Source organism: Aotus nancymaae, unplaced genomic scaffold (genome assembly GCF_030222135.1).
Source record: "Aotus nancymaae isolate 86718 unplaced genomic scaffold, 86718_ANA_hifiasm-v0.15.2.pri h1tg000029l, whole genome shotgun sequence".
Classification (NCBI taxonomy): Eukaryota; Metazoa; Chordata; class Mammalia; order Primates; family Aotidae; genus Aotus; species Aotus nancymaae.
This window is the reverse complement of record NW_026988442.1, coordinates 18635224-18663068: the sequence shown is the minus strand read 5'-3', so window position 1 is coordinate 18663068 and position 27845 is coordinate 18635224. Positions and strand designations below refer to the sequence as shown.

Sequence of the window (27845 nt, the reverse complement as noted above, 5' to 3'; positions counted from 1 at the left end):
GAACTCTGCCAGGCAAACTGGGACATACATCTAGGTGTGTGTGCAAACTTAGCCTAACAATGTTGATCTGAACATATTCAACATTAAGGTATGTATTTCATGCTTACAGAATACACATGAATACATTCACCTCATTTATTTCCTTGCAGAGTTCAGGGTCTGGGTATGCCCCAGAGTATCTGTCATTGCTTATTATCAGAATGTGATTATCAGAATGCCATTTTAATAAAAAGATCCTTGTAAAAAATTGCCCCCCCAACTTTTTCATAACTTTGAGATGAAGTCCGACTCTTGTTGCCCAGGCTGGAGTGCAATGGTGTGATCTCGGCTCACCGCAACCTCCGCCTCCCAGGTTCAAGTGATTCTCCAGCCTCAGCTTCCGAGTAGCTGGGATTACAAGCGTTGAGCTGCCACGCCTGGCCAGAAACTCTTATCTTAGTACCCAGAATAATTTTGTTGGAGTTGGGGTGTCACTTTATCACCCAGGCTGGAGTACAATGGTACAATCACTGCTTACTACAGTCTCATCCTTCCAGGCTGAAGCCATCCTCCCACCTCAGCCCTCGAAATACCTAGGACTACAGGCACATGCCACCATGGGGAATAATTGTTCTGTATCTGGATTTGCTTTAATCTTAAGGACATTACGAATGGTGTATCTGACCAGGTTTCTCTGTCTTTACTATTGGAAATCATAAATGTGTGGCCTACATGAAGTAGGTGTGTATGTCATGGTGTGCATTTCAAGCCTCATTCCAGACTCCACGTTGTATCCCTCACCCTTGGGTTTCCTTCATGTAACTTTTCATTTACATGACCTTGTACCCTAGCTTTTCTTGTTAGTCACTTTAAGTCCCATAAATGACATATACTCCCCAGCCCAACTGCCTTCAGAGGTGGGGTGGCCAGCCACCTCTTCAGTTAATTCCTTCAAGTTTTATAGAAGAATGTCAACCCTACATGGATCAATCTCTAACTCAAACAAACCATCAGAAGAAAAGAAAATTAGACAACTGAATTTAAACATTGAATATTTATTTGATACTGAGTTTTTATCAAAGTTGCTTAGGTGTGATAGTGGTAATGTGGTTATGTTTTCTAAAAGTTATCTTTTATATATTTATGTTGGAATATTTACAGCAAAGTCTGCAATGGCCAAATCTAACAGTAGATAGAGGAATATAATTTTCTCCCAAGGAGGGGTAACAAGTATTTTTGAACTACGTAGGCTGCTACTCTCACCACCCCCTCCCCTAGGAGTAGAGTCAGTAATCAGCATTTTAAAGGCAAGCACCTAAGTACCCCAAGACTGATGCAGGTGGTCCCCAGATCTCACTTTGAAAAACTCTGCCCTATAAATGATACTTTCTGGACTCGACTCCAGAAAAACTTTGCTTACTCTGAGAGACTAAGCCATTTTCTTAGGAATCCATGTATCTCTTGCTCTTATTTGTCTCACTCTGTTGCCCAGGCTGGAGTGCAGTGGCACATTCTCTGACTCACAGCAACCTCCGCCTTCTGGGTTCAAGTGATTCTCCCTCCGAGTAGCTGGGACTATAGGCGCCTGCCACCACGCCTGGCTAATTTTTTTTTTTTAGTAGAGACAAGGTTTCACCATGTTAGTCAGGCTGGTCTCGAACTCCTGACCTCGTGATCTGCCCACCTCGGCCTCCCAAAGTGCTGGGATTACAGGCGTGAGCCACAGTGCCTGGCCTCTTGCTCTTATTTCTAATTGTTGACTGCACTTTCACGGACTAATGGTTTTGAGTGCTGCTCCACACACATACACAAAAAACAAAAAAACACTTGTGGTCAGGTAAGTTTGTGGTAGGACATATACCTGCCCTACTCTGAGAAATTCCCTGTGATCATTACTTCAGAGCTCTGAGTAGTCCTGTATTAAAGAATCTTGTTTAAATTTATTTGGCCCAGTTTCTCACACTAAACACAGAACCTTTGTTATGTAATCCTATTAACAGTTCCATAGAACACTGAGTTAAAATTTCAATCTAAATTAAAATACATTATCACAGGCTGAGTGCAATAGCTAATGCCTGTAATCCCAGCACTTTGATAGGCTGAGGCAAGAGGATCACTTGAGCCCAGGAGTTTAAGACTAGCCTAGGCACCATAGTGAGACTCCATCTTTACAAAAAAATAGTGAGCTGTGATCACGCCACTGCACTACAGCCTGAGCAACAGAACGAGACTGTTTCAAAAACAAACAAAAAGAATTATCACAGATAACAAGTGTAAGTACAAAGTCTTACACTTGTTAATGAGGCTGTTTTAGTTTTCCATTCACCATTGCAGGAACTGCCATTTCTCAAGGTACACTCTCTCCTGCCTCCATACTCCATGTAGAGAAATAGTTGCAAAGCAGAGTACTGTACTTAGAATCTAGAAACCTGTGTTTAAATTCCTGTGCCACCATTTACAAGCCATGTCATCTTGAATATGCTACTTAATCAGAGCCTCAGTTTCATCTGAAAATTGGAAATAACAGCTACCTAACCTACAAAGCTCTCTGCTACATTGCTGTGAAGAGCAAAGATAGCACATATGAAGTGAATGAAGTCTGTAAAATGATTTCAAATAATGTTTACTCAAGGCTTAGCTTAGAGTTGTTTCTAAGCAGACATGGATCAACATCCTTACATTTGCTTTACAGCCACAGATTACAGCGCCAACCCAGCAAATAACCTGGTCATCATAAGGGAGTCCAGGCACACACGTGAGTGTAGGAGCACTCATGATCCAAGTGCATCAGCATTTTATATGGCAGATAACTTCCCCTATTGTAGATCTTTTTTGTTGTAGCCAACTCAGGAGAGGGAGGAAGCCATCATTCAACTCTCTTCCCTTTTGTCTGTCCATGAGAATGAGACAAAAACAGGATTCCACAGCCATACCAATTCTAATTAGCAGGGTGTAGAAACCAGTTACATTGCCTGCCACTGGACCAGGAAACTGGGATAATTGTCAGTGTCCTCTTTTGCTCCTACTCTAGGATATTAGATTGCTAAGTCACTGTCAGTACACCCATCTGATGAAATGAGGCCCATGGGGCTGCCAGGGTTAATACTGGGAATGGATACAGGAACATATATACTAAGGCCTCCTCTGGTAGACAAGCAGAGTACCAGAGTACCAAGAACCTATGGAAATAGCTCAGGCTGCTTTGAGGAGAGAAAGGCAGAGCATGTGCAAAGGCCTGCTACTTCTGGCCAATTTCCTCACTCAAACTATAAAGTAACATCAATATTCATGATGCTAGGAAAGGTTAAGTGGATATATTTTCCCTTCTATATTTTGGATCATCTACTTCTTCCTCACCCTGACACTATTTTAAAAACCTTCAGATATAGATATCTATATCTATTAGGTGCATTTATTTGTGACATACTCACAGATTTAAAGAGAAGAGTGCCAGAGGTAGGGGGGAGTACAAAAAGCACAAGTTTATATATATTTAATGCTAAGAATACAGATATTCTAAAGAAATAAACAGAAAGTAGTTCTGTTTTTCTAAATAGGATTTTGATTACAAAAATGCTGGTGATTCAAACCTTTAAAACAGAAGAGCATACAACCTAAGAAAAAGGCAAAACATATTTCATGTCTCAACTGAATTAGACTTAGAACACCTAAGCATTCTCCTTATGAGGCCTTAATACAGTCACGTGTTGCCCAACGATGGGGATACATTCTGTGAAATGTGTTGTTAGGCGATTTTGTCCCTGTGCAAACAACACAGAGTGTACTTACAGAACCCGAGATGGTATAACTTACTACATGCCTGGACTATATGGTATAGCGTGTTGCTCCTGGGCTACAAACCTGTACATCATGTTATTGCACTGAATACTGTAGGCAGCTGTAACATAATGGTATTTGTATCTAAACATAGAAAAGGTATAGAAAAAATATGGCACTATAATCTCATGGGACCGCCATCAGGTACATGGTCTGTCATTGAGCAAAACATCACTACGTAGTGCATGAATGTATTAAAATTGTGCAAAAAAAAAAAAAAACCAAACCTGTATACATAGCGTTTAAACCATAAAACCAATAACTGGTGTATACATAACAAAAACAAAACAAAGCATGTAAAATAATATACAGAATTCAAAGACAATTTCAGGAGCAAATGCTATGTAGAAAAAAAAAGAATTCAAAGACAGCAAGGGTAACAAAGTCAGGTAAAAGAAAGGCAATTAGGGACATGAGATATGTTTAAAGTAGGAAGCTGATGATGTCCGCTGCGAGACTAGAGGAAACCAGGAGTCTGAACACAGAGCAGTCTGAACACAGAGCAATTACTGATAGGAAGGATAAAGTGCTACATCTCTAATAGCAAGCAAATTAACTCTGCTGAAATTGCCAGAATGAAAGCCAAGACGGTTTTCAGTAAAGAATGTTCTCCTTGAGAGCATAGCCAGCATGTGGTTGAGCCGGGACCTGATACCAGCGAAGTGGAATTGCCGCTCTTTGTTCAAGTTTCTAAATGAGTCACTCAAGTACAGTTCCAGGTGGGGGGTGCCCAGGTACTTGGGATAGCCAGGATTGTGGAAGTCAGTAGCTCTGACAGAAGTGGGAGAGCCAGTGGAGCTTGCCACAGAGCCTTGGGAAGACACAGAGGAGGAAGACTTCAAACTGGAAGATCTTGATATAGACATTTTTGAGGCTGGTGACCCTTCTGCAGATTGAGTTCCTTGAGAAAAGAGAATGTTCTTATCCATGTCAGTCTGAGTGGTGGTCGACGTGGACCAAATCATGGTTTGAGAGCATGCTACCCTGGTGGCGACTGCGGTCTGGGTCCCAGCACAGGCGGTGGCGATGCTGGTTTGTGTTCCCACCTCACTCACACTCAGCCCTGGCGTCCCCTCTACTGGCTCTGTTTGACTGGCAGCATCAGTGGCCTTTCTGCTCTGGAGCTCATCCCTGTGGCTGTTGGAGTAGTCTTCCTCACTAACAGTGGAGGACTCACAGTTATGGGGCTTGGGCTCTGCCTTGCCCTCTGCAGGCATTTCTGGGTCCAAGTCCGTCTTCCTGGGAGTACTTGAGAGCCTAGCCAGCCGCATCCGCAGCAGGTTGCCCAGGGTGAGCTCCTTGGACTGTGGTTTTCGGTCAGTGAGGTGACCAAATTTGTTGCTGCTCTGGAAGTGAGACAGGAGTTTGGGGCTGATGGGCTTGGATTGGGCATACAGGATTCGGAACTCCAGATCAAAGTGTTCAACCACTTGGCCAGACAGAATTACCAAGTTACTGCTATTTAATTTGCCATCCGTCCATGTAAAGCTTAAGGATTAAAAAGAAACAAACAGCAGCTGGTAAAGATGAGCAGCTTTGGTTTAGTCATTGTCCACCTGAACAACATAGCACAGGTATCTTACCACATAGGAGTTACGACTTTAGTGATATACCTACCATTTATATGCATTTGACTAATCTTAACATACATATAAAACACATATATAACATGTGTGTTATTATCAAAGTAAAAAGGCCAACTGTTTAACGAACACACTAAATGCTCAGCCTCAGGTTTTTTTTTTTTGAGACAGGATCTTCTATGTTGCTCAGGCTGGTCTTGAACTCCTGGGCTCAAGCAATCCTCCCACCTCAGCCTTCCAAAGGGCTAGGATTACAGGCATGAGCCACCTCACCTGGTCCTTGCCTCAGAGTTTTTAAAAACTAGAAAGGAGGCCGGTCTCAGTGGCTCACGACTATAATCCCAGCACTTTGGGAGGCTGAGGCAGGCAGGTCCCTTAAAGACCAGCCTGGCCAACAAGGTGAAACCGCATCTCTAATAAAAACACATAAAAAATTAGCCAGGCATGGTGGTGCATGCCTGTAATCCTAGCTACTCGGGAGGCTGAGGTGGGAGGATTGGTTGAACCTGGGAGGCAGAGGTTGCAGTGAGCTGAGATTGCGCCACTGCACACTCCAGCCTGGGTCACAGAGCGAGACCCCGTCTCAAAAAATAAATAAATAAAATAAAAATTAAAACTAGAAAGGGCTTCTAAGTATTTAGGCCAGTACCCCCATTTTAAAGGTAAGGAAACCAGCTAGGGATTATCACAGTGGGAAGCTACTGCTAGACCCCAATCAGGCCCCAGGCCCTATGAACTGCTAGTGACCTGCTCCTTGCTACTGTTTGAATGGCAACATCAGTAGCCTTCCTGCCCTCAAGCTTGTCCTTGTGGCTGTTGATGTAGTCATCCTCACTAACAGTGGAGGACTCACAGTCATGGGGCAGTGCTGCCATTTTCACAAAACACCATGGCTCAAAACATGTTAGAGCTGATTAGTGGCCATGTGCCCTTGCCTGTCCAGTACCCTTCCCCATCTCCCTCCTCTGCTAGCAGAACTTTCATTACTGTACTCTCTCCAACCACAATAGGGGCAGGTATATGGTCCAGACTGGCCAGACTATCCTATTCCCTTGGATGTAGGGATTCATTCAGGGTGGGCATGTGACCCCGCCAGAGCCAAGTAATTTTTCAGAGATTTCTTTTTTCTTTGTCATATGGATTCTGACAGAAGGGATTGATAGCAATTTTGAGTAAACGAGTTTCACCCTTTGGGAGACAGCTACTAAAGGCCACGTAAGAAAGCCAAAATCTTTGACTTCAAAAGAAGAGCCTCTCTAAGAACAAAAATCGGCTTGAGAAAATCAGAACCAGGAGATAGTGTTCTGATCAGTGTGTGGCTCCTAGGTCAAGATGAACTGAAACCAACTTTACCTTTCTATGCTTCCTTCCAAGTTCTTCAAGTCAGTACATTTGAGAGTTAGCTTTCTGACACTTGCCATCACCCCACTAATGCTGATATTTGCACCAGAAGCAGGTTTCAAATAGAGATTATAAAACACAGTCAACTCTGTCTCCTGTAACCAAGAATGTGGCTATTGCAAAGTCCCCCTGGAAACTGCTTTCAATGTCTGAGAAGGAAGATGCTTTTGAAAGCCTTCAATGAGCCCGGGCATGGTGGCTCACACCTGTAACCCCAGCACTTTGGGAGGCCAAGGCCAGCAGATCACCTGAAGTCAGGAGTTTGAGACCTTCCTAGTCAACGTGGCAAAACACCATCTCTACTAAAAATAGAAAAATTAGCCAGTCGTGGTGGCATGCCTGTAGTCCTAGCTACTCAGGAGGCTGAGGCACAAGAATCGCTTGAACCTGGGAGGTGGAGATTGCATTGAGCTAAGATGGTGCCTCTGCACTCCAGCCTGAGCAACAGAGCAAGACTCCGTGTCACACACACAAAAAAAGAAAACTTTCAATGAGATAATGTAAATAATGCACCTGTCCAACACTAAGATTATAAAATGTCAACAAATGAAAGCTATCATTATCATCAATTTCATTTGGAGAGGGTAGTTTTTATATTTCAGAACAGCCCAAAACTATTTGTAGCTAAGTTTTGTTAATATAGAGAAATCCTACTTGTGTTAAAAAAATCAAATTTTTTCCTATTTTTTTTAAATAAACTTCTTACAAAAGGAAATTCCAAGAAAAAGAGTTCAAATTTTTTTTTCCCCCACAGCCTCTTTGGTGAAGAAAGTTCAAATTTTGTTCTGAGAATGAGGGTATTGTTTAAAAAGAAAGGTGTCAAGATTTTCTTGATCTTACTGCCACATCTTCCACAAGCCTTCACATTTCTACCTTTACCCAGGGCTAACATATAATTATCACTCAGGGTTGTGTGTCTCTTCAAAAATGAGGTTTTCTTTTTAAAATTCTACCGACACACCTCATGCAAACCATTCGACAGTCTACTGCAGAGGTGGCAAAACATAAACCATTGGAGCCACATAGATAAAAATGGTACAAATTCTAGAGGTTAATGTAAACCACTCATTACCCCCACCCTCTCTACAACCTCCCTGCTCTCTACCTTAAGACGCCATTGCTAACCTGAGACTTCAAAGGTGGGTCAAAAACATAATCAGTATTTTCCAGACTAAAGCACTAAATTACAAGGCTTGAAGCAACGTAGAGGATTTGAATCTAAAGCTGACAGCTCTGGCTCTGCTTTCAACACTAATGGAGATGCCTGCAACTGCTCCTACCTTCGAGTGAGCAGCACAAGCTGGGTCCAGATCCCTATGGAACCAGGATTTGAGACTGAGTGCTGCTGTTACACCCCTATTCGTCCACTGCAGACCTGCACCAAGGCTTGAAATCTAGGACTTGCTGACTGTGTTGTCTCAAGATAAGTTCAACTTCTGTACTTTAATCTTATGGACTACAGGACAAGGGAAGTGACCCCCACCCAAACTGCCACTAACAGGAGGCTTTGATAACCAGCTCATACACACAGATGCACATGTATCAGAATGCGTGGCCATACAGGCTCTCAATGAGAGGAAAAATTTACCTTTATATGACATTCTTCTTCCCAAGAGTTTAGATTAATAAGCCTTGTATGAGTTAGAAACTTACCTGTAGGAGCCTGTTGCCACACGGATGCCATCAATCAATGTGAACTTTTCATGAACCTTCCCAATAATTTTAGTTCCTGACCTTGCATAGTAGATATTTCCTGTGATAGTCCGAACTGTCATAAGCTGTTGGCCGGGGAGTGGGAGAAAAATAAATGAACAATTCAGCAATACTCATCTGGTGAGCTAATGATTAGGACAAAAAGGCTTAGTTTACAATTCCCAGACAAAATTATTGGCAGATGTGTGGCTTAGGGTTACCATTTAGTGACAATACAGGTGGTATACTAGCCAGACAGTTCTCAAGCCTCAAGTGATTTTGCTTCTACATTTGGTCCAACTTCTCATCTGCTCTTTTCTTATATTTACTTTTGAGAACCTCAGTTCATGTGTATGTGCTCTAAAAGAACACTCAACCTTTTTGGGATACTAAACAACAGAATCCAAGAAATGATTCTGAAGCAAAATGTATGGGTTCAAATCATCAAAGGAAACACACTAGTAATAAAGAACATTTTAGCAAAGTCTGAAAGAAGCTAAGCTGATCTTTCTCCTACTTGTTTGTTTAATGGCATCACATCAGAGTAACAGCCCATCCTCCCTCATTGTCAACACCATAATAGGTATGGAGAATAGGAACATAGGATAGGCCTTCTCCAGTACAGGCCTGCTGAAGCAGAAACACTCATATCACACGTGGCTTAATGAGCAATGTCACATCTCCTACAAATACATAATTACCAAAAAGGTGCACTGCTGGTGGTATGCTGGGGCAATATACTGCACACGTATGCATAATTATTCCTGTAAAGTGACACACGTAAATGTATGAACAATGGCATCCAAAACACTACAACAATCTGCATTCTCTGGAGCAGACCAGTGGCTCTATATTGTTAGAAACCTTAACACATTTAAATTATATGTTTAAGATTTGTGTTTGACTCATTGATTCCAGAAATATAGAGAGCCCCTACTTTGTGCCAAGCCCTGAGACAACAGAGATGTAAGGCATGCTCTTTACCTTCAAGGACTAGAATAAGAGAGAGAAAACTAATTGAATCATTTAGAAACTACAGTAACACATAATAGCATCCAGATAAATGAAAACCTATATCCACACAAATACCTCTACACATGTTCACAGCAACTTTATTCATAATAGACAAAAACTGGAAACTATCCAAATGTCCTTCAGTGGCTGAATGGTATAAGATACCATACAATCCTCAGCAATGAAAAGGAACAAACTGATGATAAATGTGCAACTTGGATGAATTTCAAAAGCATTGTGATCGGGAGGAAAAAAAAAGCCAATCTTGAAAGGTCACATACTGTATAATTCCATTTATATAATAGACTATAAATGACAAAATTATAGAAATAGAGAACAAATTAGTGGTTGCTAGGGGTTAAAGATGGTGGGAGGAGGCACAGAAAGGGGAGTAATAGGAATATAAAGGAGCGGAAGGAGAGAGATCTTTGTGGTGATGGAAAGTTCTGTCTGGGTGTGTATATGTGGTAAGATGGGACAAAACTGTATACACACATTGTACCAATGTCAATTTCCAGGTTTTGACATTGTACCATAAGTTACATAAGATGTAACATTTGGGGAAACTGGGTGAAGGGTACATGAAACTTCTCTGTACAATCTTTGCAACTTCTATTAATCTATCAATATTCAAAATAAGTTAAAAATAAAACACAAAACAAAACTATGGCAAAACATAATACCACTTCTGTGGTCTTATCAAATGCGTAATCTGAATTTAACCTTGAGAAAACATCAGGCAAATTCTACAGAAAATTGGCTAGCATTTTTTTTTTTTTTGAGGTGGAGTCTCACTGTTGCCCAGGCTGGAGTGCAGTGGTGCAATTTCGGTTCACTAAAACCCCCACCTCCCAAGTTCAAGTGATTCTCCTGCCTCAACCTCCTGAGTAGCTGGGACTAAGGCAACTGCCACAATGCCTGATTAACTTTTTTGTATTTTTAGTAGAGACAGGGTTTCACCACGTTGGCCAGGCTGGTCTTGAACTCCTGACATCAGGTGATTTGCTCACCTCAGCCTCCAAAGTGCTGAGATTACAGGTGTGAGCTACTGCGCCCAGCGGGCTACTATTCTTTAAAGGTGTCAACATCGGGCTGGGCGCAGTGGCTCACACCTGTAATCCCAGCATTTTCAGAGACCAAGGTCAGCAGATCACGAGGTCAGGAGTTCGAGACCAGCCTAATCAACATGGTAAAACCCCATCTCTACTAAAAATACAAAAATTAGCCAGGTGTGATGGCACACGCCTGTAATCCCAGCTATTCTGGAGGCTGAGGCAGGAGAATCGCTTGAGGCAGGAGGCGGAGGTTGCAGTGAGCCAAGATTGTGCCACTGAACTCCAGGCCTGGGCGACAGAGCAAGACTCCATCTAATAAAGAAAAAAAAATGTCTAGACTCGGCCGGGCACAGTGGCAAATGTCTGTAGTTCCAGCTACTTTGGAGGCTAGTTGATGCAAGATCAGTTGAGCCCAGGAGTTCAAGACCAGCCTAGGCAACATAGCAATACCTCATCTCTTAAAAAGAAAAAAAAAATAGGTGGGGGGGCGTTTAAGATCCTAAAAGACAAATAAAGATGGAGAAACAGTTCCCGATTATATGACATGAAGAAGGAGACTTGACAACTAAATGTAAGGTGTGATCCTGGATTGGATTGGATCCTGGACCAGAAAAAGGGCATTAATGGAATGACCAGGAAATGTGTAAGTCTGTAAATTAGATAGTATTGACATCAAGTTTATTTCCTGATTTTGTTATTTGTACTGAGGTAAGATGTTAACATGTGGAGAACTTAGGCAAAGAGTATTCAAGAATTTCTTATATTATTTTTGTAACATCTATAAATCTTATTTCAAAATAAAAATTTAAAAAAAACAACAACTAGGGAATGTCATAGAGGTATACCTGGACTTGGTGAGAGGAGAGCTTCCTAGAGGAGGTGTTGACGCCTGAGCCAAGTCTTAAAGGATCAACATATAATAACAAGCATAAAAAAAAACCATTATGGGCAGATTTAGGCACGGTTTTGTGTATCTTTCCCTTTGGCACGCATCTGAATATCGTACATGCCTCTGTGATTTTGGCCAAAGCACCTGTGAGTGCCTATACATCAACATGTGACCAAGTTCCTACAAACAGCACAACCCAACATTCTGAACCAGCTACAGAGGCTGGGCATGGGGAAATCAGCCCCCATACAGCAAGGGCACAAGTTCACTAGCACAGATAGGCACAGGAAACAGAAGCAACCAGGCAAGATAGTGCTTCCCCAAGAAGGAAGTAAGACTACAAAAACTGGGGAGGCCAGAGAAATAGATCTCCTTAAACCACCCTTGCAGCGGATCTGGACATCTATGAAAGCAGCAACCAACAGTAGGTGACTGAACCAGTGCCTGCTGATAGATTTTTGCCTAGTAGATGAATCAGAGACAATCACTTGATCAAAGTTGTGGCCAGAACAATTCTGTAATTTCTCTGCTGCTAACACACAGCCTTAATGATAGAAAGAATGCCTTGAAATTAAACACTGACACCTTAAATTTCTTCACCTGGCTAGTTGATAAAGCTTTTTTCCATGCCAAAGGGTATCTTCCTTGGGTTTGCCTCACTTTCTAACCACTTGTTGGGTTACATGGCTGTCTCATCTCAGTTGGTCTCTAAACCCCAATCCTGTCTCCATCGTGAGACAACCAGCAAGAACTCTGTGAAAGAATTTGAACTTTGTAAACCAAATTGCTTGACCATTAGTCAGTTTTAGGACATTCTCATCAGTTTAAAAAGTGCTAAAATAAAGTACCCTTTAGCAATAACCTCATCCTTCCCTCCAACTTGCCAGCCCTAGGCAACCACTCATCTATGTCTGTATAGATTTCCCTATTTTGACTTAATGGACTCATATCATATGTGGTCTTTTGAGACTGGCTTCCTTCACTTAGCATGTTCGCAGGTTCATCCATGCTGTGGCACGTATCAGCACTTCATTCCTTTTTATGGTTGAATAGTACGCTACTGTATGAATAGACAACATATCATTTATCCACTTATCAGTTGATGGGCATTGGACTGTTTCCACTTTTTGGCTTTATGAATAGTGTTTCTATAAACACTCATACACAAATTTTTGTGTGGGCCTATATTTTCATTTCTCTTGGGTAGACACCTAGGACTGGAATTGCCAGGTAACAGGTATTGTTCATTTCTGTAAGACTGGGCAAATGACTTTGCTCACTTTCTCAGTCCCTTCCTTGTAAACAGGGCTACCACCACCAACCACCTTGTAGATCATGGATGCTTGGTCATATTCGTTGACTGTGGTGAAACTGAAACTAGTGTGCCACAAACCTTTTCCTGTTCAGGATGAACTTTCAGATCCATGCACATATCCAAAAATTGAGAGAGGAGAGCCTGGTCCAGAAGGATATACACAGCGACTCCCTTTTTCCTGCATATTTCTTGCAGGTCTCTGAAGATGTCGATGTCTGTGAACACATCCATTACCACTGCAATCACCTACAGGTGAAATGGAAGAGCACGCGGTCAGCTCATAGGACTTACAACTCGTTGTCTGGACTCTGGACTCTACTCAGAGATGGGAAACGATCCCCATCCTAGTTACCCTTCCCTCCTGCTTTGGCAGATCAGTACTCCCCTCACCATGGACTCTTTTGCATCTCCAAACACACCCGGGCCCTGTATCCTACAAATCTTGACTTGGCCTAGCTAACACTCCCAACATGATGCTGACAGGTTTCTCAAAAATACAGATCAATCCACCGCCTTGCTGTCTTATGAACCTGCTCCATTTACCTTCTATTCCTCCTTTAAACCCGTCTTACAGGCTCAATTCAGAGCAGCAGGATTTCTGGGTTCTGTGGGTAACACAGTCATCTTTGGCTTGTTGCTCTCCCCACCAGGCTTCAGTTTGCTGTCTGTTAAACAAGTAAATAAAACCTTATATTCTCTCTGAGGGTTCTTCTGGGGGTAGTATTCTCCAAATCTGTTTTCTTAATTATTGCCTGATTTTGAATCATAATCTCTGACCTTTTTTTAAGGCCTGCCCCATTCACCACCAACTCATGACTTGAAAGCAGGCAAAACAGGCACATGGATTCTCCCGTCTTCTGCCCCCCTAACTCTGCATACCACTTTGTTAACATACTGTTCTTTCTACCAGCCAGGCCTGATCAACTGTCTGTTGGGCAAGTTCTGACCAAATGGCTTCCACTGCACCGGCCTCTCTTCAATAAAAGGTTCTCTCTGCAGTTCTTTGGTATCTGTCCACAGTGCAAGCCCACAGCAAGAACAGGGAAATATTTCCCTTAAACTCAGAACAGGCCTTTCTTCTCCCCAACAACGTGGCTCCATTCACGCCTCCCAAATGATTTTCCACACTTAGCATCAGACTACAATTAAGAGCTAACTTTTAGCCATGCATTCTTGGGCAAATTACAGCTGTTTCAAATGTCTGTTTCCTTAGCTGCAAAATAGGGTTGTATCCAGAACTAAATAACTATGTTACATAAGTGCAAGGTACAAAGGATCCCTTAGTATCTGCTCATTTATTCACTTTACCAGTCCAGCGCTGGAGCCATCCAGACAGTTCAACACAGGGAGACACCGCCCAGCTTTCCTCGCTCTTTTAAAGACAGGCTGCTCTGGCCACAAAGCCTCTAATCACACCCTTTGCAGGCTTAAAACCAAGGTCCTCAGCAAACTCCTGGCAGGGCAGTGGGGTGTCCAAACATCCAGGCTTAGAAACAAGTCCCAACAAACTGAGTCAGAAGTCGGGGTGTTAACTAAGGAAGCCAAGGCTTGGGAGCTCTTCTGTAGTCTGGAGTATAAGGGTTTCTCCCTCCTCCCCATTTCAACAGTAAAAACCTGTCTCTCAGAATCCCATTAACTCTTTTTCTGAAAGTTAGGATTATTTATTTATGGGTTTCACTCCTTCTACTGCAGCAAAGGCTCTTGAATAGGACTGATTCATTTCTGTGGTCCCAGAGGACTTGGGACAGTACATGACAGTCATTACTTCTTAAGGATTTCGGAGATTAAAGAAGGAATGAAGAGACAAAAAGGTCATTTGGCTGTCTATCTCCAACATTCCAGGGCCTGGTATACTATGATGTGAGACCTTGAAACGCCAGTCATTGCTGTGATGGAGTTGAGAAGACCAGTTACTCTCCTGCTGCCTTTCCCTCCCCACCCCTTTTAATGATGCTCTAAACTGTGGGCTATTCTTGGTAAAGGGCATGGCTGAAACCCACTGAACACAGTGACTTAAAAAATGAGAAGAGTTTTTCTGCATTTGTGGCATCCTCAGAAGTTTATATCCTCCACTGGCTTTTACACATTCTATTTTGACAGTCCTATTCATTCCACTCATTCAGGTCACATGGCAGTGATTAAAGGTAAAAAAAAAAAGTGCCCTCCCTCCCTCAAAAAAAAAAAAAGGCAAAAAAGTCTGGGCATAAAACCCAGTTCTACCACCTACCAGCTGTGTGGCCTTGGGCAAGTTGCTTAATCTCTCCGAGCCTCAGTTTCCTCCTCAGGAAGATACAATTAATAGCATCTAGGTCAAAGGGCTGCTGTGAGGTTTAAGTGAAACAAAGCATGGAAAGGGCTTAGCATAGGGAGGGCAAGGCAAGAAACAGGTGTTATGCAGCCAGGACCTCCTCAGAGCCCACTGTGGACTGCACACTGCACTAGGCAGAAAGATGGCCATGAGGAATTGGACATAGACCCAACTTACCACAAGGAGAGAACATAGGATGCAGAGAAGCAAAATGATACATATAGCTTAAGCAATTAAACTAAGGGGGCCAGGTGCAGTGGCTCACGCCTGTAATCCCAGAGCTTTGGGAGGCCGAGGCTGGTGGATCACCTGAGGTCAGGAGTTTGATGGCAGCGTGGTCAACATGGTAAAACCCCGTCTCTACTAAAAATACAAAAAATTAGCTGAGCATGGTGGTGTGTACTTGTCATCCAGCTACTAGGAAGGCTGAGGTACAAGAATCACTTGAACCCAGGAGGTGAAGGTGGCAGTGAGCTGAGATCACACCACTGTACTCCAGCGTGGGCAACAGAGCAAGACTCCATCTCAAAAAACAAAGTGTTTCCTCCAATGGTGGACTACAGGCACGAAAGCCACTCAAATGCTTACCAGATAAGAGCAGGGAAGACTTCCTGGAGATGGCACTTGAGCTGAATCACAAGGACAAAATTTGGACAAAGGCATGGGAAGTGAAGGGAGAAGGCATTCCCACAGGAAGCCACGTGATGACAGAGGAAGAGGAAGGGAATGACGGGGTATGTACCAGTCTGGTTGGAACATACAGCATGCATGAAAGGGAGCCATGGACGTGACTGGAAAAGACCAATCAATGAGCAAGATCACAGAAGTCCCTGAATACCAACCCAAGAATCAGTTTCAAACGTCCCCACATTTTCTGTAGAAGAGTAATGAGTTCAAAGTGAAGAATCCAACAGGATGGAAGAAACTGATGCCAGAAGAGATTGGTATAGGTCAGAGACTGGCCCCACCTCCTCCAACACAGGACCTGCAACATGGCAGTCACATGGACATTCTTTAGGTTAAGCAACTTCAATAAATGTTTAGAGGACTAGAGAGCAAATGAAGAAAAATCAGCGATACAGGTTTTGGTAAGAGGCAGGCAAGAAGCAATGAGGGTTGCAAAAGAGGGAAAGAGGCCATGGGAGAGCCGAGCAGTGGATCACATGGGCTGGGGAGGACAGGGACAGGGATACTCAGATACAAGGAAACAGGAAACACCAGACAAGAAGCAAGAGGGATGAGCTTCAAAATGGATTTTGAGGTGGCAGTTAAACCTTCAGAAAGAGGTTTGGAATACGCAGGTGTACAACGAGATTAGCACTCACAGGAGAAAGCTAAAGAGGAAAATGCACACGCCTGCTTGCCTCTCTGATTTCCCTCTCTTCTTTCAAATCTTCAGTGTGGACACAATCGAGTCCTTGAGAACCCAGTCTAATGAGACAGGAGACAAGCCAGGGTAACAGAGTGTGATGGGCCAATGGACACGTACCCCCAGTGCTACTGGAATAGGGACAAGAAAAACCCAGCCCAGCTGCTGGGTTACAGACCTGCTGGAGGCAGGGGCATGGGCCAGGGGCCCACAGCACAAGGCATTGCCAAGCTGAATTTTGATTTGCCACTTAACAAAACAATTGTGCAACAGCTTTGTTATATGGTGAGTAAATACCTAATTTGCTATTTGTTCCATTGTTTGGTTTTAAAGCCTCACCCTTTCCTGTGTGCTGGATTTGAACACTGGTCCCTAACTTCCTCAGGGTATGTAGTTGATGGAGGTTCTTTTCTTCCCCTGACTCCCCCTACACCCAGCATCCCCTCCTTTCTTATTAAAGCAGGACTCTTAAAAGTATTTTGTCTCTTTTTTGGAGACGGAGTTCCACTCTGTCACCCAGGCTGGAGTGCAGTGGTGTGATCTTGGCTCACTGCAACCTCTGCCTCCCAAGTACAAGCAATTCTCCCACCTCAGCCTTCCAAGTAGCTGGGACTATAGGTATATGCCATCACACCTGGCTAATTTTTGTAGACATGGGATCTCACCATGTTGCCCAGGCTGATCTCCAACTTCTGAGCTTAAATGACCCACCCACCTTGGCCTCCCAAAGTGCAGGGACTATAGGCATGAGCCTCCATGCCCACCCAAAGGTACTTGTCTTTTAAGGAGGAAAAGTCCACAGTCCTACTGTAGAAGCAATCAGTAGGAAAGTCTTCCTTCAAATCCCCATCCCCACCCCGCTATTCTTCTACATCCCAGCCCTCATGCAACCAAGCGCTGCATAACTGAAGTAGACTTGGGGCTAGACTGAAGGGACACACTTCACTGAGCTGAGCAATGACCTGGACTCATCCACTAACCAGCCAAGTCCTGCTTTCCAAGCCAGGATGCATCTCCTAGGTGATAGGTGCTTGTGCTACAGCCTGCTGGGCCCAGACATACACCTGGACTTGAATGCTAATATGGAAACTGGCCACCACTCCCACTCCCAGAGGTGTAATGTGGGAAAGACAAAGGCACCCTTGCACATCAAGTGCCTACAGTCATGGCGCTCTCCCAGTCTGTGCTGCATGGAGCCTACCCACTCTCTCAGGGCTAGAAAGTCATGAGAGTGGTGACTTTTGAGAGTCCCTTTCAGAGTCAACATCCATTGGCAATTTGCAACTCAGTGCAAGTCAGTTACAACAGGAGACGTGAGGAGGATGCATCCAGTTGGTCAGGGGCCTGATGGCTGGCCCACTGCCCGACACCCCACTGTTCCTGCACTTTTCCAGCCACATCTGGAGCAGCGGCACCTGTGTCGAGTCTCACATCATCATCTCAGGTGATAAATGACAAGCCTATCCCTCTCAGTACTTCTATCTATCCCCTGCTGATTTGTACCAAGGGACTTGGGGACCCATGCAGTTGAACAGCAGAGGTTGTGATGGCCTTCTTGGTCTCTGGGAATGTCACAGACCCTGTTTTCATTACTTGCCAGGAAGAACTGAACTCTTTTCTGCTTGCCTTCTTGAATGAAAGCTCAAAACTGCTATCTAGAGATTTCAAAACCCCATTAACTGTCATCCCCAATTTACAGATGAGAAACCAAAGCTTGGAGAGGTTAGGTAACTTGTTCAAAGTGACAAACTTAAACAAGTACAAGGGCTGGAATTTCAACCCAGGTCTGTGTAACTCCGGAGCCATCTAAGAAAAGTACTATCCTAAGTATTTTATATAATTCCAAACAAGTTTAATGGCAGTTCTTCACATGATTGGGAGCTTAGAACGAATACTAAAGCATTAGTAGCGTATCCCACAAAGTGCATGGGGTCAAGCTCACCACGGATGATTGACAATACCTATCTCATAGTGTTTGTTGGCAGTTCCTAGCTTATGGAAAGCCCTCAACTGGTAGCTACTCAGATTCTTAGTCTCAATTCTGCCACTATCCCTGGGCAAGCCATTCCTTCTGAGTCTGGTGTCCTTGAAACAAGTCCCCTTCCAGCTCTGCAAAGTCAGTGATTCATACACACTTAATGGGTAGGTCTAGGCTCTGACCAGGCACAATGTGCTGCCCCAAGGGGCCCCTTGGGGCCAGTCATTCCAGTTCTCATTCCAGCTCTTCTTCCTCTGTGTGAAGCAGGAAGTTCATACTGAATGCCCCTTCTCACTGCACCTCAGTTTCCCTCCCTTCCCACCCAGAGTCATACAGTGAGGTCAGGTGTGCAACATGTTTGGAATTCAACCAAAGATCTGCACACATTCAAAGATATGTCAGCCTGTGCTGCGGTCAATAACATCCTGGCTGCTGCATTCCCCCAGCTGACCACAAGGCATCCATTGATCCTTCACTTCCTCTCCTTGCTCTCTCAGGCCCCTCTTGCTAAAAAAGCAAAAGATATGTATTCTCCCCATGTATGACATGTTTTAATAGAACAGAAATGATCTCCTTGGGATTTTGTAAAAACCTTTAAATAACTATCTTGACATCTTTGGGGTTTAAAAACAAAAAAGAATGTAAATTTCCACGGTAAAACCTAAACTTGCTTGTATACACTGTTTTTCCTCCATTTCAGAAGCTATTATCAAATTAACAATTTAGGCCAGGTCCGGTGGCTTACGTCTGTATTCCAACACTTTAGGAGGCTGAGGTGGGAGGATCACTTGAGGCCAGGAGTTTGAGACCAGTCTGGGCAACATAGTTGAGATCCCATCTGTACAAAATAATTTTTCAATTATCTAGGCGTGGTGGCAGGTGCCTGTAATCCCAGTTACTTGGGAGTCTGAGGCAGGAGAATTACTTGAGTTTGGGAGGTCAAGGCTACAGTGAGTCATGATTGCACCACTGTACTCTAGCCTGGGCAACGAACGAGAACCTGTCACAAACAAACAAAACACTTTAAGTATCAGATGAAAGTGCTGGCAGAGCCACCAGAGGGTGGTAGGAGCAAAGTTTTCACTGACCTGTGGAGGCACTGACCACTATTCAGCACTCTGTACTATTCCAGCATGAAGCACACAAGCAGGTGGGCTTTCAAATGGGAGGGAAAAGTACCAAGAAGTCGGCAGGTGGGGGAAGGAGGGCTTATCATTTTGAGTTGTTTTTATAAGTATGTTAAACATTTGCCTAGTTCCAAAATCCTATTTACAAAACAAGGTACTTTCAAAGATACCTAGTTTCCATCTTTGTTCCTCCCTCCCCATTGAGATAATATTTTCAATAGTTTTGTGTTTATTTTTCAATTTTTTTCAATATAAACAAGTATAAATAGGTGTATATATTTGTTTTATTTAAACAAGTATATTATGTACATACCTATGTATATGTGTTCATATCCCCCATAGATAAAAGGTAGCATGGAATACAAATTGTTCTAGATTTAGTGTGGCCCAACAGAAACTTCCAAGATAATAGAACTATATCTTTATTTAATTTTAATCCTCATAAATGTTAATAGCCTCATGTGACTACCACATTGGTCGGTATGATTCTAGACACTGCATATCAGAGCTAGTCTTCATTCCTTCTTAGAGCTACAGGATATTCCACTGCGGAGATGAACAGATTTGTTCACAATGATGAGCTCATCCTCTATTGACGAATACCTGAACTCTTTCCTGTGTTTTGCTATTATAATTAGTGCTGCAATGCATAGCTTATTGTCTACATCTATTCATACTTTTGTCGATATATCTTTGGGATAGATAAATAGCAGTGGAAGTGCTAGATCAATGGGTAAATATAATTGAAATTTTGCTAGGTATTGCCAAATTCCCTTCCAGGGGTTATATCATTTGCATTAAGATTTTTTTTAAACCAATATACGCACTACATTTTTGGTTTTTGCTTTCTTTTTTCCTGAAATAATGCACCCTCTATCCATAAAGAAGTCAGAGAAGAATCCTGCAGCTTCCTTACTGTCTGCTGGACGCTAAGGGAAAAGAAAAAGAAATGGCAGACAGAGGCCAGGCCCAGTGGCTCAAGCATGTAATCCCAGCACTTTGAGAGGCCGAGGTGGGCAGATCACGAGGTCAGGAGATGGAGACCATCCTGGCCGACATGGTGAAACCCCATCTCTACTAAAATACAAAAAATTAGCCAGGTGTGGTGGTGTACACCCGTGGTCCCAGCTACTCGGGAGGCTGAGGCAGGGGAATCACTTGAACCCAGGAGGCAGAGGTTGCAGTGAGTCAAGATTGCTCCACTGAACTCCAGCCTGGCAACAGAGTGAGACTGTCTCACCAAAAAAAAATAAAAATTAAAAAAAAAAGGAAAAACAGAAATGGCAGACGGAAAACAGTATGGTTATTGCCAGAGGCCGGGAAAAAAGGGTGCGAGGAGTTAGTGTCAGAGTTTCACTTTGGGAAGATGAAATAGTTCTGGAGATGTCTACTAGTGACAGCTGCACAACAGTGTGAATGTATTTAATGCCACTGGACTGTACACTTAAAAATGGTTAAAATGGTAAATTTTGCTATGTATTTTTTACAATATTTTTAAAAATTCTAAAATCCTTAACCTGACACATAAAATCAAAAGGAAGGGATAAATTAGTAGCAACACTTCAGTCTGGTAGGTAACATCCCAGAATGATGCACTAGTGAGAATTTCTAGGAACTGGGGAGGATTTTGCCCCCAGAGGGCATTTAGCAATGTCTGGAGACATTTTTTATCACAGTAAAATGTTCATCATCTTAATAATTGTTAAGTGTGCAATTCAGTGGCAATAATTACATTCACAACCAACACTACTATCTGTTTCTAAAACTTTTTCATAGCCCCAAACGGAAACTCTGTGACCACTCATCAGTAACTCCCTATTTCTCCCTCTGGAGACACTGAATATCATGACTACCTAGGGTGAGGGATGCTGCTGGCATCGAGTGAATGGGGGCCATGGATGCTACTCAACATCCTACAATGCACAGGACAGCCCCTCAGGACAAAGAATTATCTGACCCTAAAGATAATAGTGCTGAGGTTGAGAAGCCCTGCTTGAGGCTGACACGAGCATTTGGAACAGAAACTGATCATACCACACAGATTCTACAGTAATGCAGAGGAAAGCTGTGCAAGAGCAGGAAAGTCTCTTTTTTTTTTTTTTTTTTTTTTTTGAGACGGAGTTTCGCTCTTATTACCCAGGCTGGAGTGCAATGGCGCGATCTCGGCTCACCGCAACCTCCGCCTCCTGGGCTCAGGCAATTCTCCTGCCTCAGCCTCCTGAGTAGCTGGGATTACAGGCACTCGCCACCATGCCCAGGTAATTTTTTTTTGTATTTTTAGTAGAGACGGGGTTTCACCATGTTGACCAGGATGGTCTCGATCTCTTGACCTCGTGATCCACCCGCCTCGGCCTCCCAAAGTGCTGGGATTACAGGCGTGAGCCACCGCGCCCGGCCCCAGGAAAGCCTCTTAATTCAGACACAACCAAGTACATGCCGGGGCCTCCAACAGATTCCTTAGCTGCTACTCCTCCTGGCAGGGCTCTCTAGAAATGCAATGATCCCCACTACTAACATCTGGGTTATCAAGAGGATGCCTAAGGGGGAGATCATAGCAAAAGTGGCCTTTTGGAACAAAACAGCATAAGGAATAGGCACTGGCAAGAAAGGTGATTCTGAGGAATCAGAACCTCCTGGTGATACCAGCTTTGCCTCTAAACTCCCATTCAACAAACCAGGAATAGCCAGACAGCCAATTCATAAGCATGTTGCCAAAATGAGGCTAAGCAGCCCTTCCAGGCAGGGGGCCACAGCCCTACCAAATCCCAATTCACACAGCAACAGAGGCAAAAAGCTGAATGAGTCATCAACAGATACAGTGGTAGAGGGGTGGATCTGGAGCAAGTATGTAGGGAAAAAGTCCTGTATACTCCAAGATTATCCAAAAACTTCCTTAGGAAGCAAACATATGGGTTCTCAAAAGGTTCAAAAGCAGTATTTCCTCCAGTTTTGGCGAAGTTCAACTGAGCACCTGGTAAACAGCCAGCTTGTATTCAAACCATACTATATATAATTGTGTTTTATTTTTTAGAAATGGGGTCTTTCTCTGTCACCCAAACTGGAGTGCAGTGGCATGATCATAGCTTACTACAGCCTCCAACTTGGTTGCATTGAGCCGAGATCGTGCCATTTGCACTCCAGCCTGGGTTACAAGAGCAAGACTCCATCTCAAAAACAAAAACGACACAAAAATTAGCTGGGCGTGATGGTGTGCCCCTGTAATCACAGCTACTTAGGAGGCTGAGTCAGGAGAATCACTTGAACCCAGGCGGTGGAGGCTGCAGTGACCTGAGATCATGTCACTGTACTCCAGCCTGGGTGACAGAGCAAGACTCCATCTTAAAAAAAAAAAAGTGTGAGCTTCAGAGCCAGAACCAGACAGACTTGGGCTTGAGCCCAACTCTATTCCATGCTAACTGTGTGATCTCGGGCAAGTTACTTAACTTCTCTGTACCTGGTCTTTTCTTAATTGTCGCCTCCTCCCAGGGTTGGGAGAGTTAAATGAGGTAATTCATAGGTCAAGGGTTTAGCACAGACACTGACCCATTTGAAGTGCTCAATCACATCATCATTAAGTACCTTTGCTATCAGAACATGGATGCAGAACAGCTTCTCACTTCATCCTGAAAGCAGCCTGAGACCTGTACCTTCCTGGTCCTCATTATCACAGGTACTGAACTTCAAAGGATGTGGTCAAGGTGTCACAGCCACTCCCTTGTCCACCAGGCACGCCCTTACACAGTGGTAGCACCAGATCTGCTCTCTGTCACCTCTCCCCACCCGAGCACAGTCTCCTGAACCCTCCACAGGTAGTGTGGTGGTTAACATGGTTCAGGCATTCTGTGCCTCAATTTGAGTACAGGCTCCTTCATTGTCTAGCTGCATGACTTTGGGGCTACTTAACTTCTCTAAGCCTCAGTTCTATCAGGTGTAAAATGAAGATGATAATTGCTCCTTCCTGGGATTACTTAGAACAGTGCCTGGCAAATAGAAAGTATTACTTTTTTTTTTTTTTTAAGAAACAGGGTCAGGGCAAGGCACAGTGGCTCATGCCAGTAATCCCAGCACTTTGGGAGGTTGAGGAGGGCTGATAACAAGGTCAAGAGTTTGAGACCAGCCTGACCAACATGGTGAAACCCCATCTCTACTAAAAATACAAAAAAAATTTAGCCAGGCATGGTGGAGTGCGCCTGTAACCCCAGTGACTCAGGAGGCTGAGGCGGGAGAATCGCTTGAACCTGGGAAGTGGAGGTTGCAGTGAACTGAAATGGTGCCCCTGCACCACAGCCTGGGCAATAGAGCGATACTCCGTCTCAAAAAAAAAAAAATTATAAACAGAAAAAGAAACAGGTATACTCCGTCTCAAAAAAAAAAATTATAAACAAAAAAAAGAAACAGGGTCTCCCCATGTTGCCCAGGCTGGAGCTGCAGTGGCCATTCACAGCGTGGTCAAAGTGCACTACAGCCTTGAACTCCTGGGCTCAAGTGATCCTCCTGACTCGGCCTCCTAAGTTGCTGGGACTACATGCCTGGCTTTTTTTGTTGTTGTTGTTTTTAAACAAAAGAGACAGTCTCTGGGGCCTCAAATTCAGCGCTGTCTCAAACCTACCTCATTTCAGCATCCCTTACCCCACCCAGCTTTGAGTTCAATGCCACTCCAGAGACTCTTTAGCCCTTTCCCCAGTGCCTATAGCAACCTCCTCACTGCTTCCTATCAGCACACTGTCCACCCTCAAGTGTAGGCAAATTTGATGCCTTCCCCTGTGGCCCCAGCCCTGGTAGTGTCTGATACACAGCAGACACTGAGTAAGCAAATAATTTGGCATCTATCAGATACACTGAAAATACTCATTGGATTTTTTTTTTTTTTCCCAAGACGGAGTCTTGCTCTGTTGCCCAGAGCTGGAGTGGAGTGGAGTGATCTAGGCTCAATGCAACCTCCACCACCGGGTTCAAGCAATTCTTCTGCCTCAGCCTCCCGAGTAGCTGGGATTAAAGGCACACGCCACCACATCCAGCTAATTTTTGTATTTTTAGTAGAGATGGGGTTTCACCATGTTGGCCAGGCTAGTCTCAAACTCGATGTTGTGATCCGCCCACCTCCGCCTCCCAAAGTGCTGGGATTACAGGCGTGAGCCACCACACCCAGCCAATACTCATTGGATTTAAAGGTCCCAAATACAGCATCTCGGAGGGAATTGTGGGTAGCTGGACTAGGGCAGCAGGTTCTATCTGGAAATGTCAGTGTTACAAAATGCCAGTGGGATGAGAGAGAGTCTGAGCTCCAGGCTCCACCCCCTCCTCAGGCTAGCACGTGAGTTTAATGGTTTCCCTCTGGCCTCTGGTTCCGGTGCCCCTTTGCTATCACTAAAATTTTGGGCTGGGCAAAAGACTAGAAGAAGCCACAGGTCTCACTATACAGACCAGTTCTTTACTTTTCTCAGGTTCCAAGTGCTCACAAGTTCGTGAGCTTTGGGAATGCACACCTACACAATTCTGCCTTTTCCATCTTTTTAAATCTGCTCACTCAACTCGCAAGGGAAATGTCTGCAGCATCAAAAAGACCCTCGGCCCACCCAAAGCACCACAGGACTGGTAAGAGCCTAGCTGCAGCCTGCAGCCACTCCCTCAAAGGCAAGGCACTAGGTCATTGTATCCACGACCACTGCAACCCCACCAGTCAGGGAGAGAAAACTAGGAATAGTGGTGAGAGTCGGGGCTTGGACTTGGACACGTCAACCTAAGAATGCACTGACATCTTCACCCACAGTCAGACACACTCAGGTACCAGCTCTAACAAGTCTTACCACGGTTGGGGCTTTATCTGCCATGTCCCGGGCACAGGCAGACAGCCAGGAAGCTGGACATTGCCAGTCAGCAAACAAGCTGACTGTAGCTCTAGACCAAGGTGTCTGCCACCACACTCTATCTGCCACACCCACCTGTAGGCTGCCTTCTTCCTCCTTGAACCCCAGCACCCCGCTGCAGCTTCACCAAGGCTGGCAAGCAGACAAGACCTCCACTCCACCCAAGACCATGCCATACTAAGTAAGGGTCAGACAATAGGACTGACCCAATACAGTGGGTTAGAGGCCGATCTAACGCAAATGTATCTGCATTTTAGGAGACCACTGCAATCTCGCGCAGACCCAGCCTATGGAAAACAAACCTCTTGCCCATTCATTCACAGTGGCAAACTTCTCCTCCAGTCACTGGCAGGAAAAAGAGCAGCAGGGCTCTCAGCCCGCCACTCCTGTGTTTATCTGCTTTTTACAACATAAGATGCGTGAAAGTAATTAGCAGTAATAATTGATTCCTACTGATTCCTAATGCCCCATAGTTGCTTCTGGAGACCATCTTTCCGGAACTTTCCCTACGTAAGTTCTTTGGTAATGAGTCTCCTAAGAAGTTCCTGAAAGTCGGATCTAGCGGTGGCTGACAAGAAAATCGGCAATCTTCCAAGTTTGATTTTAACTGAAATTTGGAACTGGGAGTACTTCTGGTCCTCCCTTCAGGGATATGAACGTTAGGAGATGGAACCCGGGCAAAATTCGCATCCTTGGGAACCGAGGCTTTCCCACTATCCCCTGCCACGAGGAGTGGCCAGAAATATCCGGGGGAGACACGCAGAGTGAGGTAAGTCGAGGACCCGGGGACCTCCTGGCCCGCGCTTCCGGTAGGGCGCAGAGGAGGTAGTGGCCCCGGCCCGCGCTCCCAGCAGGCCTCAATTTCCCATTCCTGAAGGGGGTCTCTCGTGCGACCCAGGGCCCGGGGGGGCCGCTCACCTCTCGCGCAGAGCGGAGCTGCTGGCGCAGCGCGTCCTTGCAGCCGTAGGGGCCGCCCGCGCCCGCGCCGCGGGGCTGGAAGTGCGCCTCGACGCGCGTGGCGCCGCGGTAGGCGCCCTGGTAGAAGGCCGGCCAGCCGAGCTCCAGCAGCGGCGGCTCCAGGTCCGACTGCTCGGGGAAGTAGGTGCCCGACGAGCAGTCGTGCGAGGAACCGAACGAGTCCTCTGCCGCCGCCGCCGCCGCACCCTCCTCTCCAGGCCGCTCCGCCGCGCGCAGGATGGCGTGCACCTCATCCGGGTTCAAGAAGCGAGCCAGGCGCTCGCGTCGCAGGAAGGCCGCCAAAGCTTCGGGGCCGCCGGCCACCAGCTCCTCCAGAGCCAGGCGCCGTTCCTCGCTGAAGAGCTCGGCCGGGTTGGGCGGCCCGCATGGCGACAGACAGGCGGTGGGCAGCTCGTCCAGGCCCTCAGACAGCAGAGCCATAGCGGCGCTCGGACGCGACAGCCTTCAGACGAAAGCCGGCGTGCGGGCCTGCTTTATAGGCAACCTTTGAATCAAACAGGCCCGCGCCATTGGCCGCACCTCCCCGCCTCAGCTCTCCCATTGGCTGCTTTCCTTCCAATAGTGGCGAGGAGGCTCCGCCCCCTGATGCGTCATTGGCTGCCAGCACAGCGGAACCTTTGCTCTCAATGCTGGGCTGTTAAGTGGAATTTAAACTTGCAAGGGCGGGGCGGGCAGCAGAGCAGAGACAGAAGCGGGAGAGCCGGGCTTCTGGCCATCCCAGCGCGTCCCCTGCCGGCCGCCCCACAGAGCGGCCTTACAAGGCAGCGACGAGAGGCAGGTGCCGGCTCCCAGACACGCTGGCCACGCTGCTCCTAGGCTCTCGGAGCTTTGGCATGGCCAATCATATCGCCTTTATCCCCTGCATTTAACTGTGTATTCGTTCATTCAAAAAATACAGGCTCATCGTATTAGGAACTCTCCTTTGATTACACCCCAGGGAAGCCTTCTCTCATTTCATTGGTTTTTGCGTTGTAAAACCCCAACCTACCCTGGTTATACACTACTTTCCACCTGCACCGCGGCAGCCCTACAGGGCTGGAGAAAAAAAGAACATAACCGTGCTTACTGACTGGTCGTGCTTTCAATTCATGATCCTTAAAACTGCCCGCTAGGAGACAGGGCCCATGCTGTGGCTCACGCCTGTAATCTCAGCACTTTGGGAGGCTGAGGAGGGCGGATCACCTGAGGTCAGGAGTTCAAGACCAGCTTGACTAACACCTGAGGTTCGAGACCAGCTTGACTAACATGGTAAAACCCCGTCTCTGCTAAAAATACAAAAATCAGCCAGGTGTCTTGGTGCACGCCTGTAATCCCATACTCGGGAGGCTGAGGCAGGAGAATCACTTGAACCTAGGAGATGGAGGTGACAGTGAGTCGAGATCGCATCATTGCACTCCAGCCTGGGTGACAAAAGCGAAACTTGCTGCCTGCTAGGCTGTATTTCCCTCATTCT

General features: G+C 45.1%; 1 protein-coding gene across 1 annotated transcript; it reads right to left on the bottom strand.

The window, feature by feature from the left end:
* Positions 1 to 1014: 1014 nt before the first annotated feature.
* On the bottom strand, positions 1015 to 26902 carry FAM83D (family with sequence similarity 83 member D). Its single transcript, XM_021665749.2, is given in 4 exon segments — positions 1015 to 5304; positions 8454 to 8578; positions 12844 to 13011; positions 26333 to 26902. Coding segments are annotated over 4 exon segments (1845 nt in total). The 3' UTR covers positions 1015 to 4322.
* Between the last annotated feature and the right edge of the window lie 943 nt (positions 26903 to 27845).